Genomic DNA, 12880 nt, shown 5'->3' with positions numbered 1-12880 from the left:
GCTGTAAGGGATTTCTTCCTGCACTCTATGCATTTCTTTCCTCACTCCATACTTTAAAAAATATTTAAATTAATTTTTGATATTTTTCGTTGTTTTTATTTTATTTTTGGAATATTAAATTACGAAATTATCTGATTATAAAATATAAAAGTTAAAATTTAGGATTTTTTAACTATAGATTGTACAATCCAAAATATAATATATCAGCACAATTCTTTGAAATGCAAATTTGTATTTCGTAAATTACATAATTAAAATCATAATTTCTTATTTTTTATTGTATATTCTAGAATGTAATTTTTTATTCCAAATTAAAAAATCCAAAATAAACATTTTTTATATTTTAGAAGGTATGATATGTATGTAGGAAGAATGTATGGAAGTAGAGGAAAAAAAAGTTAATGGACCAATTTAGTGATTAGAAGAAACTTCTTTTATCTTCATTTTCTATTCTGGATTGAGAAATAATATAAGTTAAAATGAAGATAAGAAATAGGATATGTTTTAATAATTTTCTATACAATGTCTTCTTTTGTATTTCTTACTCTTTTTTTTCATTACCTAATTAAAGTTTCCTTTGGGTTGAGGTCAAAATATCAAAACATTTTAATTTCTTTGAATAAGTAAATTTTAAAAATTAAATAGACAAGTCGTGTTTAAAAATATTTTTTATAAAGAAATTATGTTTTGTAACATGACTTTAGGTAATAATTTTTTTAGTTTATAGAGAAGTTGCCTTTAGAAACCTGACTTTAGAATTTTATTAATTTTTTAAAATTAAAATATAAGTTGTATTTATAATAACAACATCATAGTTTTATTTTTTAAAATATTTAAGTTTAAAGTTTTGTTTTTTTATTTGTGATAATTTTTTAAATAAAATATCCAAAATTAATTTTTGAATTAATTAAATATAAAATAATATTAAAGTGACATAAATAAGATGATTGAAGATTCCGACTACAAACAATGTTAGATTATAAAGTGTAAATCTCATTTTAAAAATCAATCAAATTTGTAGGGTTGAGTTAAATATAATCTCACTTACTAAAATAATATCAAAGTCATTCAAAATTTATTTTATTTAAGTTTTTTTGAGACTTTTATATCACCGTTATTAAATTCTTGTTAAACAATCCATAGATATATAATTTCATATCTAATGATATTGTTATGAAAATAATGATAGGTATATTTAGTTAGAATTTAAAAATATTATTTATAAACATACTTTAAAATATTTAATTGAATTATTTTATCATTGCTTAGTTGTTTAATCTTGGGCTAGTTTTGGTAAACAAGCCATAAAAGAGAAACTAAGCATAAGTTATCCATGTTCTCACTGATATTGAATAATTTTATTGATATAGATGGATGAAGACACAATTTGCATAAATAAATTTAAGACATTAAGAATTTTGTCAACAAATCACAATCCATGCAAAGGATTATTAACAATTATAAATAACTATAGTTCGTTCCACGAGGACTTCAAAAAATAACTCAAGTTTGTAATTAACAAAATTAATTGTTTGCAGTTTTTGTGAAACTTATTTTCTTAAACTAAATTATTGTCACAATCGTTTCACTTTGCAGTCTACTTTAATATTATTGTGGTTAATATTTTCCCAACAACATTAAGCATCTAAGTTAAACTTTATGATAAGGACTCATTAAAATATGCAATATAGGATATTGTAGTTGTCAATTGTGAAGACTGAGATGACCTATTATAAAAATAATAAAAATAATTATAACATGAAATTAATAATAGAACATGTATTGATGTAAAATATTATACATTTTGGCATGCATGTACATGGTTAGAGAAATAATACTTAGTCTTCGATATTATTATCAATTCTCAATATATAGCTTGATAAAGAAATTCCAATAAGCTTAATCTCAACTATAATTTTCCATATAATACATCAACCATATCCTACACCATTAAATTGTTTATGAACATAATAATATAACTTTATAAATAATAATTTATACCTATATATAAATGAATTTTCCATTATAACCATTTTTTGATATACACAACTTTTTTTTTATTCTACTCTTATTTAATATATCTCATTTTATTAGTATCATAAAGTATTTTGTCATTTCATATGAATTACTTAAAAAATATTTTTTTTTTAAATTAATATTAATGTACAGTTTTTATACGGAGACTAACTTCTCCACAATTTTCTTCATTCCTTATTTTAAGACAACAAGAAGAAAGAGAGCATAATGTCACTCATTTTCGACTCATCCAACATTGTTTCTATATGTATATTAAATTTCTATCATTATAAAACTTGAGTAAAAAAAGAAAATATTATGGTAAAATATTTTTATTGACTTTTTTAATCATGTGGGTGAAAATGAATTTAATTAAAGATCCTTATTAGTGATAAAAAAAATTAAAGATCCTACAAAACCACCAAATAGTCATTATCAACATAAGTAATAACATCTTTATAAACAGTAAAACAATTATTATATGAGATGAATAAATAATAATAATGCATTCTTTATAACAAAATGAGAGATACAACTGTGGTAATTATATATACCAATAATAATAATAATATATTATAACATTTAATTTTTAATGGATAATTATTTCAAATTTACCAAAAATTATTTAAACTTTTAATTTACATTAAAGAAAATGTTATTATATATTTAAAAAAATCATATTACTTATTTATGAAAACATGCTTCTAAATTAGAATCACCTTTTGAGATTTAAAAAAAAAATTAATATAAATTAATAAATTGGACCATTTTAGACTGCTGCACCGAGTAATGATTTATTAAATTATTAAAAGTATATTATTAGTTTGACTTGGTAGGTGAAAAAGAGAAAGAAGGTGCAAGGAAAGTTCGTGGAGGTCGTGGGTGGTTTCCTCGAAATTAACGAAACCCCGTTTCGTGTTTATCTTCTTATAGTTATTATCATTTACAACGAGCGGAGAGAAGTTGTTTGACAACATTGTTGTAGTGAATCGAAGTCATGTCTGGCATGCTTCCAGGAGTTGAATGTGCTCGAAGAAGACGATTGCATAACAGTTCCTCTCGCGATTCCAGCACTCGCTCCTCTCTGTGTTTGTATACTGCCAGGAACCTCCAATCCCCTGCTTCTTCTTCTTCTTCCTCTCTATTGGTTCGTTTCACTTTTATTTCTTAATTTCACACTTTTTTTTTTCTTCCCTCTCTGTGTGCCTAATGGGTCTGTGATGTGTGAATGGAAACAGGAAAGAAACACGGTGAATCAAGCAAACCCAGATGAAAATCTGGGAGGAGCAGCACTCGAAGCCAAGCGGAGATTGGATGAGAAGTTCGCGACACATTTAGCAGCAGAAAACAGAGCACAAAGCAAAAGCCTTTTTCAATACTTTGCCGCAGCAACTCAGATCAAATTACGATGAAACATTTTTTGTTTCTGTTTGGGAGATTGTTTTTATTAGTCTAAGCAATTCCCAGAAAAAGGAAGAAGAAATAAACAGACATTTCGGTGCCAACTAGAAAACAAGTATTGAGATATGTATTATTTGTTTATCTGCTCCAATGCTTGAAATGGTTAAAAAATTATGGATTTGGGTGTTTTCTCTGTAGATTTTGTTAAGCTGTAACTTTCTTTTATTTGTCCTCAATGCTTGTTTGGTTAATCTTATTGAACTATTCAATCATTTATCACTCTCAGAAAAAAGAACTTCCTTGTATAGATTTCTCTCTGTGAAAGTACAATCTTTTTTTAGAGAGAGCAAAAACGTTGATAGAAAAAAAGGTAGATGAAAGTGCGTGCAATTATTATCCACCAAAAACAATTTTGCTTAAATTAGAAAAATTGTAAGAAAACAATCATACACAGTCATTAATCAATTATGATGGTGAAATTGTATAATTGATAAACTTTCTATCTCATTCTCTCTCGTTTATGCTTTTGTTTGTTTCTAAGAATGAAAAGATGGAAGGGGAGAAAGGTAAAGAAAATGAAGATTGAAAAAATGTAAAATCGCCTAAAAAAACAAAATTTGATGACTTAGACTTCCCTTTTTTGAAAGATTTGTAAAGAAGTTCTCTATCTTCGAAAGATAATCAATTTTTACTAAAAAAAACAATTAAATAAAAATTAGTTTTAGATATTAAAATAATTAGTTATTAATTGACTAAATTATAAATATTTTACATTGGTAAGATTTTAGCTATTTACTATTTTATATCCTAAATTCATCTTTATTAATATTTTAGAGAATAATTCATAATATAAAATATTAATAACTAAAACAAATTTAGATACCAACTGATAAATTATTTTATAATTTTTTATTAATAATATAAATCAATTTAGATATCAATTATATCTTAATCTCTAAAATATTATTTAATTTAGTTAGTGTACTAGTAGTGTCCATACGGTTGAGACCATGACTCGCCACATGATCCAAGTCGACCAACACTACAAAGACCATTACGTCTAAACAGAATTAACGAGACTAATCAGTGATTAAGCATTAGATAATACACTCTTAAGCATGACCCAATTCCCTAATCCGACACAATAACAAAGGGCCTATGATAATCATATAAATAGGCACAAATTCTAAGAATCAAGTACGTCATCATACCGTATTAATAGCACCAAGTGCCGAATATCGAATTCTCACTTGAGCATCGGAGTGCCTTTTGCAGGTACCATCCAAGCTTAGAGTTGATGAAGACCGAAAGGCATAATGACGAAGGTAGGTTGAGCAAGGAGTTTGATTTGAGAGGAATGGAAGAAGTGCAAACAGACCGACCAAGGAGTAGCCTGAATCGTTCTCTTGGTTCCAACCCCGATCGAGAACAATTGGAAGTGCACTAGTAGGGTCCGCACGATCGAGACCATGACTTAGCACATGGTCCAAGCCGACCGACACCATAAAGACCATTACGCCTAAACAGAATTAACAAGACTAATCAGTGAAAAAAACACTGGGTAATACACTTTTAAGTATGACCCAATTCCCTAATCCAGAATAACAAGGAGCCCATGATAATCATAAAAATAGGCACAGATTCCAAGAATCAGATACATCATCATACAGTATTAGTAGCACCGAGTGCCAAATACCGAATTCTAACTTAAGCGTCGAAGTGCCTTTTGCAGGTACCATCCAAGCTTGAAGTTCACAGAGACTGAGAGGCAGAGTGACGAAGGGAATGGAAGGAGTTCGTTTTGAGAGGAAGGGAAGAACTGCAGACCGATCGACCGACTGAGGAGTAGCCCAAATTGTTCTCTTGGTTCCGACCTCATTCGAGAACAATTGGCGCCCACCGTGGGACCAAGAGAATTAGCGTGAAGAAGAAAGTAGATTGTGTCAACCAAAAGCATGGTGAACGAGAAGATGTTTGATATTGAGCAGATGGCGCTCTTGATGTCTCTCAGAAAGAGATGGCTAAGATGAAGAGAAAGAATAAGGAGACTAAGCGGAAGAATGGGGATGAGATTCTTGCTCTTCAAAAGGAGAATGAAGAGATGAACAAGAAGTTTGTGGAAGGGGGTCCATCTGTCAGGTCGGCCAACCCTGTTGAGAGGTCCTTCACCACCCCTCACGGGCCCCAAAATTGTTGAGGAGCCAAACAATAAGATCCACACCCAAGGAGCCAAACAATAAGATCCACACCCAAGCGGTTGACGATGAGTCCTATTTGAACAAGTTGGTCCCTACGACCGGTACTTTGGACCTGACCTACCGACATCCATTTACCGACTCTATAATCGGAGTACCTCTATCAGCAAGGGGAAGGCTTTAATAGAGACCGTTATGACGGTATGATTGATCCCGACGAGCACATGAGCGTGTACACCATGCACATGAGCTTGTACACCTCGAACAGTGCAATTATGTGTCGAGTATTCCCCACCTCGTTGAAAGGATGAGCTTTAAACTGGTTTACGAAACTTTCCCCAAACTCCATTGACTGTTTTGAGACCTTGATGTCCAAGTTTGAGACACAGTTTGCTACCAGCCGACTACATCTCCTAACTTCCACCGCCCTCGTCAACATTCGCCAGGAGAAGGGGAATCTTTGAGGAAGATCATAGTTAGGTTGGGTAAAATAGCCATGAACATCCAGAATCTGAGTCCGGACGTGGCCATGCATCACATGGTCACAACCCTATGGCCAAGACCGTTTGCCGACAACTTATGCATGGAGCCAGTTGCAGCTTGGAAGAGCTCAGGCGGAGGGTCGCCAAGTTCATGCAACTGGAGAAACTAAAGGAGTTCAGGAACTAGACCTGAGCCAAAACAAGTGGAGATAAGGAAAAAGAAAAGGAGAAGGAACGTTAGAACCGACCAGCTGTTGGTCGAGGAGATAAGCAGAGGACAACCGTGGGCATCGATTCACAAGATACAACCCCCCTTAAGCACCGACAAGGGAAGGATCCTAGATGAGGCAATGAGTGTTGATCTGATTTCACCACCAAAAAGAGCTGCAAGTGCTCAAAACGCCGACCGAACTCGTAGATGTCGGTACCATAGAAACAGTGGACATACCACTGAGGAGTGTTAGGCGTTGAAGTATAAGATTGAGGAACTTATCTAAGTTGGGCACCTTCGGCGATTTATGTAGGGGGACCGCGAAGGGAAGAGGTGACGAGGCGAAGGGACTACTCCCCTCAAAAGACGAAAAAACACGACCACCGACCTGAGCGTCGACCTATAAGAGATGACCCCGCGAAAAGAAAAGGAGGAAGGGGCGACCGAGAAGTCATCAACACCATCGTTGGGGGTGGAAGCTCCAACAATGCCAGAAAGAAACATTTGAGAGTGGTCCATGAGGTGAATACCATTTCTTTCCGATCGATTCCCCCAATCACCTTCACCACTGAGGATTTTAAGGGTGTCGACCCTTCACAAGACGACCCTATGGTAATATTAGTTGACATCGATAAGTTCACCATCATGAAGACACTAGTGGATTAGGGGAGTTCAATGGACATCCTCTATTGGAAGATGTTCAAACAAATTACGATAGCTGAGGAGGAGATGAACCCGTACGATGATCATGTAGTCGGTTTCTCAGGTGAGAGAGTAGGCACCTGAGGTTATATCGAACTTTATACCACCTTCCGCGAAGCAGAGACAAACAAGATCATCAAAGTTCGGTACCTAGTAATAGACGCCAACACCTCTTACAACATTTTGCTGAGACGATTGTCCATCAATAGGTTGAAGGCGATCGTTTCCACGCCTCATTTGGCCATAAAGTTCCCATCAGCGTCGGGAGACATTCTCACAGTCCATGTAGATCAAAAGGTGTTACAAGAATGTTACGCAGAAAGCCTAAGGGTAAAGCTTACACAGAAAAACACCTATCGCGACCGATACCCTAGGCGGAAACCCTCTCGAGGACGGAAGTCCCCTCGAAGAGACGCTCAACTGGTACGCAGAGAGTACACAGTCACTTTAGTCGACCAGGATCCCCAAACGGTCGAGCCAAGGCTCGAAGCTAAAGAAGAGTTGTGCCAGGTCCCTCTCCTTGATGAGGAGCACAACACCTGTGTAGGCACGACCATAGCGACGATTGAGGCCGAGATGGTGCACCAGGCGTTGAAGAGGAACGTTGATGTCTTCGCTTGGACAACAACCGATATGTCGGGGGTGAGCCCGAAAATCATTACCCACAAGCTCTTGGTCTACAAGGAGGCACGTTCGGTAGCCCAAAAAAAGTGCAAGCTTAGCGAGGAAAAGATGTTGGCAACAAAGGAAGAGGCGAAGAGGCCGAGAAACTCCTATCAGTCGAGTTTATACGAGAGGCCCGGTACACCACTTGGTTAGCTAATGTAGTCATGGTCACCAAGGCTAATGGAAAGTGGAGGATATTTGTAGACTACACAAACCTCAACAAGGCATGCCCAAAGGATTCGTACCCACTTCCAAGCATTGACCGGCTGGTGGATGGTGCAGCCAGCCAAAAAAATTAGACTTTCTTGGACGCATATTTTGGCTATAACCAAATAAGCGTGCATCTGAGGGATAAAGAGAAGACTGTCTTCATGACAGATGGTGCGAATTGTTACTATGAAGTAATTTCGTTCACCCTAAAGAATGCTGGAGCAACCTATCAGAGGCTCATAGACAAGGTCTTTAAAGGGATGATCGGCCGAAGCGTGAAGGTATACGTGGACGACATAGTCGTAAAGTCGCACTCGTGTGACCACCACATCAAAGACTTGGACGAAGTCTTTGAAGCTCTGAGAAGGACGAACATGAAGCTCAACCCCGAGAAGTGACCGTTCGATGTTGAAGGCGACACGTTTTTGGGTTTTATGTTAACCCACCGAGGAATTGAGGCGAATACGAATAAATGTCAGACACTAACCGAGATGAGAAGCCCTCAAAACGTGAAGGAGGTGCAACAACTCATCGGGCGTCTTACCACCCTCTCGAGGTTCGTCCCTTGTTTGGTCGACCGCACGCGGCCGATGGTGCAATTGCTTTGTAAAGCGGCAAAGTTCAGCTGGGGTGAGAAATGCGAAGAAATCTTCTAGCAACCTTGTTCGAACAAAGAGTAGCCTGAATCGTTATCTTGATTCCAAGTTCGTTCGAGAACAGATAACATAGTGACTAATTACTATCTAATTTAGTTAGTATAGTGACTAACTATTTTTTATCTCTAAATTTAATTGTTATTTATAATTTTCTTGTAGTGTATATAAATATGAACCATCTCAATTTCAGTTTACCTGATAAATATAATTAATTATCATTTTAATATTTATGTTTTTATATAATAAAACAATTATATTAAAATAAATATTATTAAATTTTATTTTATTTATATTTTTTTAAAATTATTTATATTTGAAATTATTTAAAAAATATATATTTTATAAATTAATTTTAAATATTATAAAAAAATTATTATACTAAATCAATCAAATCATTTACTATTTTTTCACTCATTTATACATTTTTTTTAGTTCCTGCATCTCACACCATTTATTTATACATTTAGATGATAATGATAAATTAACATTACTTCGAAATAATGTGAAATTGGATGATGTAGAGTTACATATGTTTTTTATGTTTAAAAATTTATTTATTTATTTTATTAAAATTAGTACTTTCAAAATTATTTTATTATTTAATATTTAATAAATATATGAATTCCATCCTACTAATAATTTGGTTACTTTATAAATGAATTTGCCACAAGTAATAGAAAAGTTTCTGCATAATATTTTTATAATGTAATACAAAAATAAGAGAGTTATTTTAAGGGCCAAATCAATATATTTACTATTTTTTTTAAGAAGTAAAACAAAAGTTTTATTAAAAGATACCACACACAATAATGTATCATTTCATTGAGATAATTATATTATGTTTCATAAGTACATATATGCCCATGTATATTCTCATGAAGCACTCCACCAAAGTTGTATTTGCCTTTTATAAATGTTGAATAAAAAAATATACCAAAGATAGTAATAACAAAAATAATTGATTTAATGGCAATCATAAAATTAAATAAATAGAGATTTTTTTTTCTGTAAAATAATGTAATAAATAATTTATTTTCATTTCATTATGAGATGGAAAATAATTAATGAAAAGATGTTGGGGAGTGGTCACATGCATAGGTGTTTCTTCCACATTCACAACGGCTAGTTTGTAATTAAGCACGAAGTGACTGTTTATAGTATTCTTTCCAAATTCAAAATCTGACCAACACATAATTTCAGACACCTTCTTCAACTTCTACAAAACAAAAACATCATCACTCTTTTGCCGCAAAAGTCACAGTCTCTCTGTTCACAAACCTTCATCTAACTTCAACAATCCATAATGGTGTACTCCTATTACACGCCCACCTACTACTCAACCCTCCATGACTCCATCACCTCGCTGTGCAAGACCATTCTTCCTTTCAGCTTCAAGAAACGACCGTTACCTGCGGCAGAACACAAATTGTCGAAGCTGCAATCAGACAACCTTAAATGGCAGCAAGACTCTTTCCACCAGGTGCTGAACCTGATGGGTCTCCACAAAGAAGGCATTGTGGCTGAATCTGAGGTTTCAGCCTTCAGAACTCACTTGCTAGACACCCTCATTGCTTCTCCTCCAGAACAAGAACACCCTGTTATATTAAGAGACAAGCTTCTCTTTCTCCAGGTCAGTTTGAATTGGAGTAATTTTTCAATGAAAGCAAATCTTTGGATGTTTTTTTTAGTTTGGATTCGTGCTAGATGATCTAGTATCACGTCAGTAAAGTGGTTTTAGGTTAATATTTACGTATTTGATTTCGCGTGGAACAATTGATTATGGATCTGGAATTGATTTTGAATGAAATAGTTTAGATAATTATTTGGGATAATATAAACTTTGTTTCTGATCTTTTACTACTATTTTTGACTTTTGAGTTGAAACACTAAAACATGCATTTTTTACAACTAGTTTATGTTAAATTCACAGTCAATTTTGCAAAATGTTTGTTGAAACTTGGATTTTTCTTTGTCACCAGGAACTTCTTTATGGGAAGTGCATTTCTGAAGAAGAATACCACTCTTCTAAGAGGCCATTGCTTCAGAGGCTGGCGGCTCAAGGCGCTCAGATTGAAGCCAGGGATGTGATAGTGGCAAAGACTAAGGAATCAAAAGAGAAGTTGGAAGAAGAGTGGTCGGTGATTGACTTGAAGGATGAGAAAGGCTCAGTGAACAAAGAGAATTCGGGTTGTAAGAGCAGATCTAGTCAGGGATCATCTATGAAGCAGATTAAAGGAGCTGCATCTGTTTTTGGCTTTGGCAAAGGTGGAAAAAATGGGACGGAAAAGAGCATATTTGATTCACCTTACTTGTCTGCCAAAAATGAAAACCCTTTCTGGGATGCTCAACCAAAGGGAGCACAAAGTGAAGGAGGTTCAATTCTTATGGAGGGAAGTGAGCCTCCAGAAGCAGTTAAGGAGAGTAGTGGTTTGGAGAAGTTGAAGAGGAAACCATTTAGGGCTTTGTTTCATAAGGAGCAAAGAGAGAGAGATGGTGGTGGTGCTGAGCAAGATCAAAGATCAGGGAAATCAGCTAAAAAGCAATGGGGATTTGAAGGGTTCAAGAAATGGAAGAGAAATGAGTTAGAAGATGAGACATCTTCTTTGTCATTTGGTGAGAGGTCAGATAATGAGGTATACTCAGGTCCCTTTGCAAAGGGAATTGGGGAGGGACCAGACACCAAGTTAATGAAGAAGAAGTTGCATTCTGATGGTTCCCCATCTGATTTTTTCATAGATAAGGTTTTATGATCCTCCCTTCCTTTCAATCTATGAATCTCATTTCCTTATTCAGTTAATTTTGGGCGTGTAATGCAAAATCTTTTGTACACCATAAATAGGTTTTGGGAGACAAGATAAAGAAGGAGTTGTCCAGAATCCAGACAGAACTCAGCAGCACAAACCCACATCTTAAATTTTCGTGAGTATTTTCTCATATGTGTATGTCATTTTTCTTAGCTTTTTGTTACATCAAATCTTACATATGAAATTTGACAAGTTACTTGTACAAACAGGAATGATCAGATTGAAGCAATTTCTACCAGAATTCCAGTGGACAAGGCTGAGTTGAAAAACTACTTTCCCAAGTGAGTCAACATAAACCCCTCTCTTTCATATATATATACGTTAAAATTTCAGCATTGTTTTTATGTAATTTTGAAATAATTGTTGTGTTCGAAGATCTTGGTGTGACCGATACGGAGATGTTGTGCTGGACGTAGTGAAGAAAGAATTCAAAGATCATGTTGCGGAAATGGAGAACATGCGCAACGTTACTAGAGAAAAACACAGCAACTCTAGGTGGTGGACAACGACAACAACAACATTTGACAAAGACGAAAACATTCATCCAAATCTTTTTGCTCATCGTGAAAACTCAATTCGCTGCAGTAACATCAATCCATTTTCTCATGGTTTCGCTTAGTTTAAGGTCTGGATCAAGCTTCCTCTCTACGAAGCTCATCCGTACAGTATCTGTTGTATTTGAGAAAAAAAAAACCTAGAATTTGTAATTACCGTCTCAATGTTTCTACAGTCTATGATCGTGCATTTCTAGTGACAAGTTAAATATTGTTCTGTCAATTGATTTTACCTTCAAAAATTTTATTCTTGTTATGGTGTTCGCTCAAACATACAATTATTATTTGATGTTTCCCATATAAAAGAAAGGTTCGAAAACAAAAACAGCATTTCAAAGAAACACAATGGATATAACAAAACCATGGTTATAATTTGTAGACAGTGTTCGGATCACGATTCACGAATAATGTGGGGACAAAAAGGAAATCGATAAACGAAATCTAGTAGAAAATAATTGGCAGCAGAAGGCGGTAACTTTTTTCACCATCTTGGCTTCAAAGTTTAAGACTGTTAACATGTAAGAGAAAAAAGAGAAATATATTGCACCCACTAAGACACTAATTCTTTAAAAAAAAAACATAAAGGAAAAACTAATCTAAGTTAATATAAGGGTTATAAGCTAATACAACCTTCTCAATTTGGAAGAAACATGTTAATAGAAGTCAATTTGTTTTTGAGCTTATTAAAAAGAGGTTGTAACTTGTAAAAGAGTTTTGTTGAACATACAATTTTCAGCTTTGACATGAATAACTTTTAATGAATTTGTTGTTGACTAGTTCTTGAATATAATGAAGGTCTCTATTTACAGCAAGGATGTTGTCATAGAAACGTGTCTCATTCAAACTTTTAAAATATTTACAAAACATGCAACATATTAAAATTTATGCATTATATAGATTTTTTTTACAATAAATATCTTCGAATATAAAAACTAATTTTTTTTTATTTGCAATAAACACTTTAAACTTTACGGTTTCGTAAC

General features: G+C 34.1%; 2 protein-coding genes across 2 annotated transcripts; both read left to right on the top strand.

Moving 5' to 3' along the window:
* Positions 1–2901: 2901 nt before the first annotated feature.
* Positions 2902–3488, top strand: LOC137807627 (uncharacterized). Its single transcript, XM_068608351.2, has 2 exons — positions 2902–3163; positions 3255–3488. Exons 1-2 carry the CDS (start codon positions 3014–3016, stop codon positions 3426–3428), a joined length of 324 nt encoding a protein of 107 aa, XP_068464452.1. The 5' UTR covers positions 2902–3013; the 3' UTR covers positions 3429–3488.
* A 6147-nt stretch (positions 3489–9635) lies between these two features.
* On the top strand, positions 9636–12153 carry LOC137807623 (uncharacterized). The gene is made up of 5 exons (XM_068608348.1): positions 9636–10169; positions 10519–11280; positions 11379–11458; positions 11553–11624; positions 11719–12153. The coding sequence occupies exons 1-5, from the start codon at positions 9843–9845 to the stop codon at positions 11960–11962; spliced, it is 1485 nt and encodes a 494-aa protein (XP_068464449.1). The 5' UTR covers positions 9636–9842; the 3' UTR covers positions 11963–12153.
* Positions 12154–12880: the final 727 nt, after the last annotated feature.

This window comes from Phaseolus vulgaris, chromosome 3 (genome assembly GCF_051622355.1).
Source record: "Phaseolus vulgaris cultivar YP4 chromosome 3, ASM5162235v1, whole genome shotgun sequence".
NCBI classification, from domain to species: Eukaryota; Viridiplantae; Streptophyta; class Magnoliopsida; order Fabales; family Fabaceae; genus Phaseolus; species Phaseolus vulgaris.
This window is presented reverse-complemented; position numbering and strand designations above follow the sequence as displayed.

Coding starts and splice junctions, on each gene's coding strand:
- LOC137807627 (XM_068608351.2), top strand. CDS start 3,014: ATGTCTGGCATGCTTCCAGGAGTTGAATGTGCTCGAAGAAGACGATTG. Junction 3,164..3,254: donor CTTCTTCTTCCTCTCTATTG/GTTCGTTTCACT, acceptor GAATGGAAACAG/GAAAGAAACACGGTGAATCA.
- LOC137807623 (XM_068608348.1), top strand. CDS start 9,843: ATGGTGTACTCCTATTACACGCCCACCTACTACTCAACCCTCCATGAC. Junction 10,170..10,518: donor ACAAGCTTCTCTTTCTCCAG/GTCAGTTTGAAT, acceptor CTTTGTCACCAG/GAACTTCTTTATGGGAAGTG. Junction 11,459..11,552: donor AACCCACATCTTAAATTTTC/GTGAGTATTTTC, acceptor TTGTACAAACAG/GAATGATCAGATTGAAGCAA.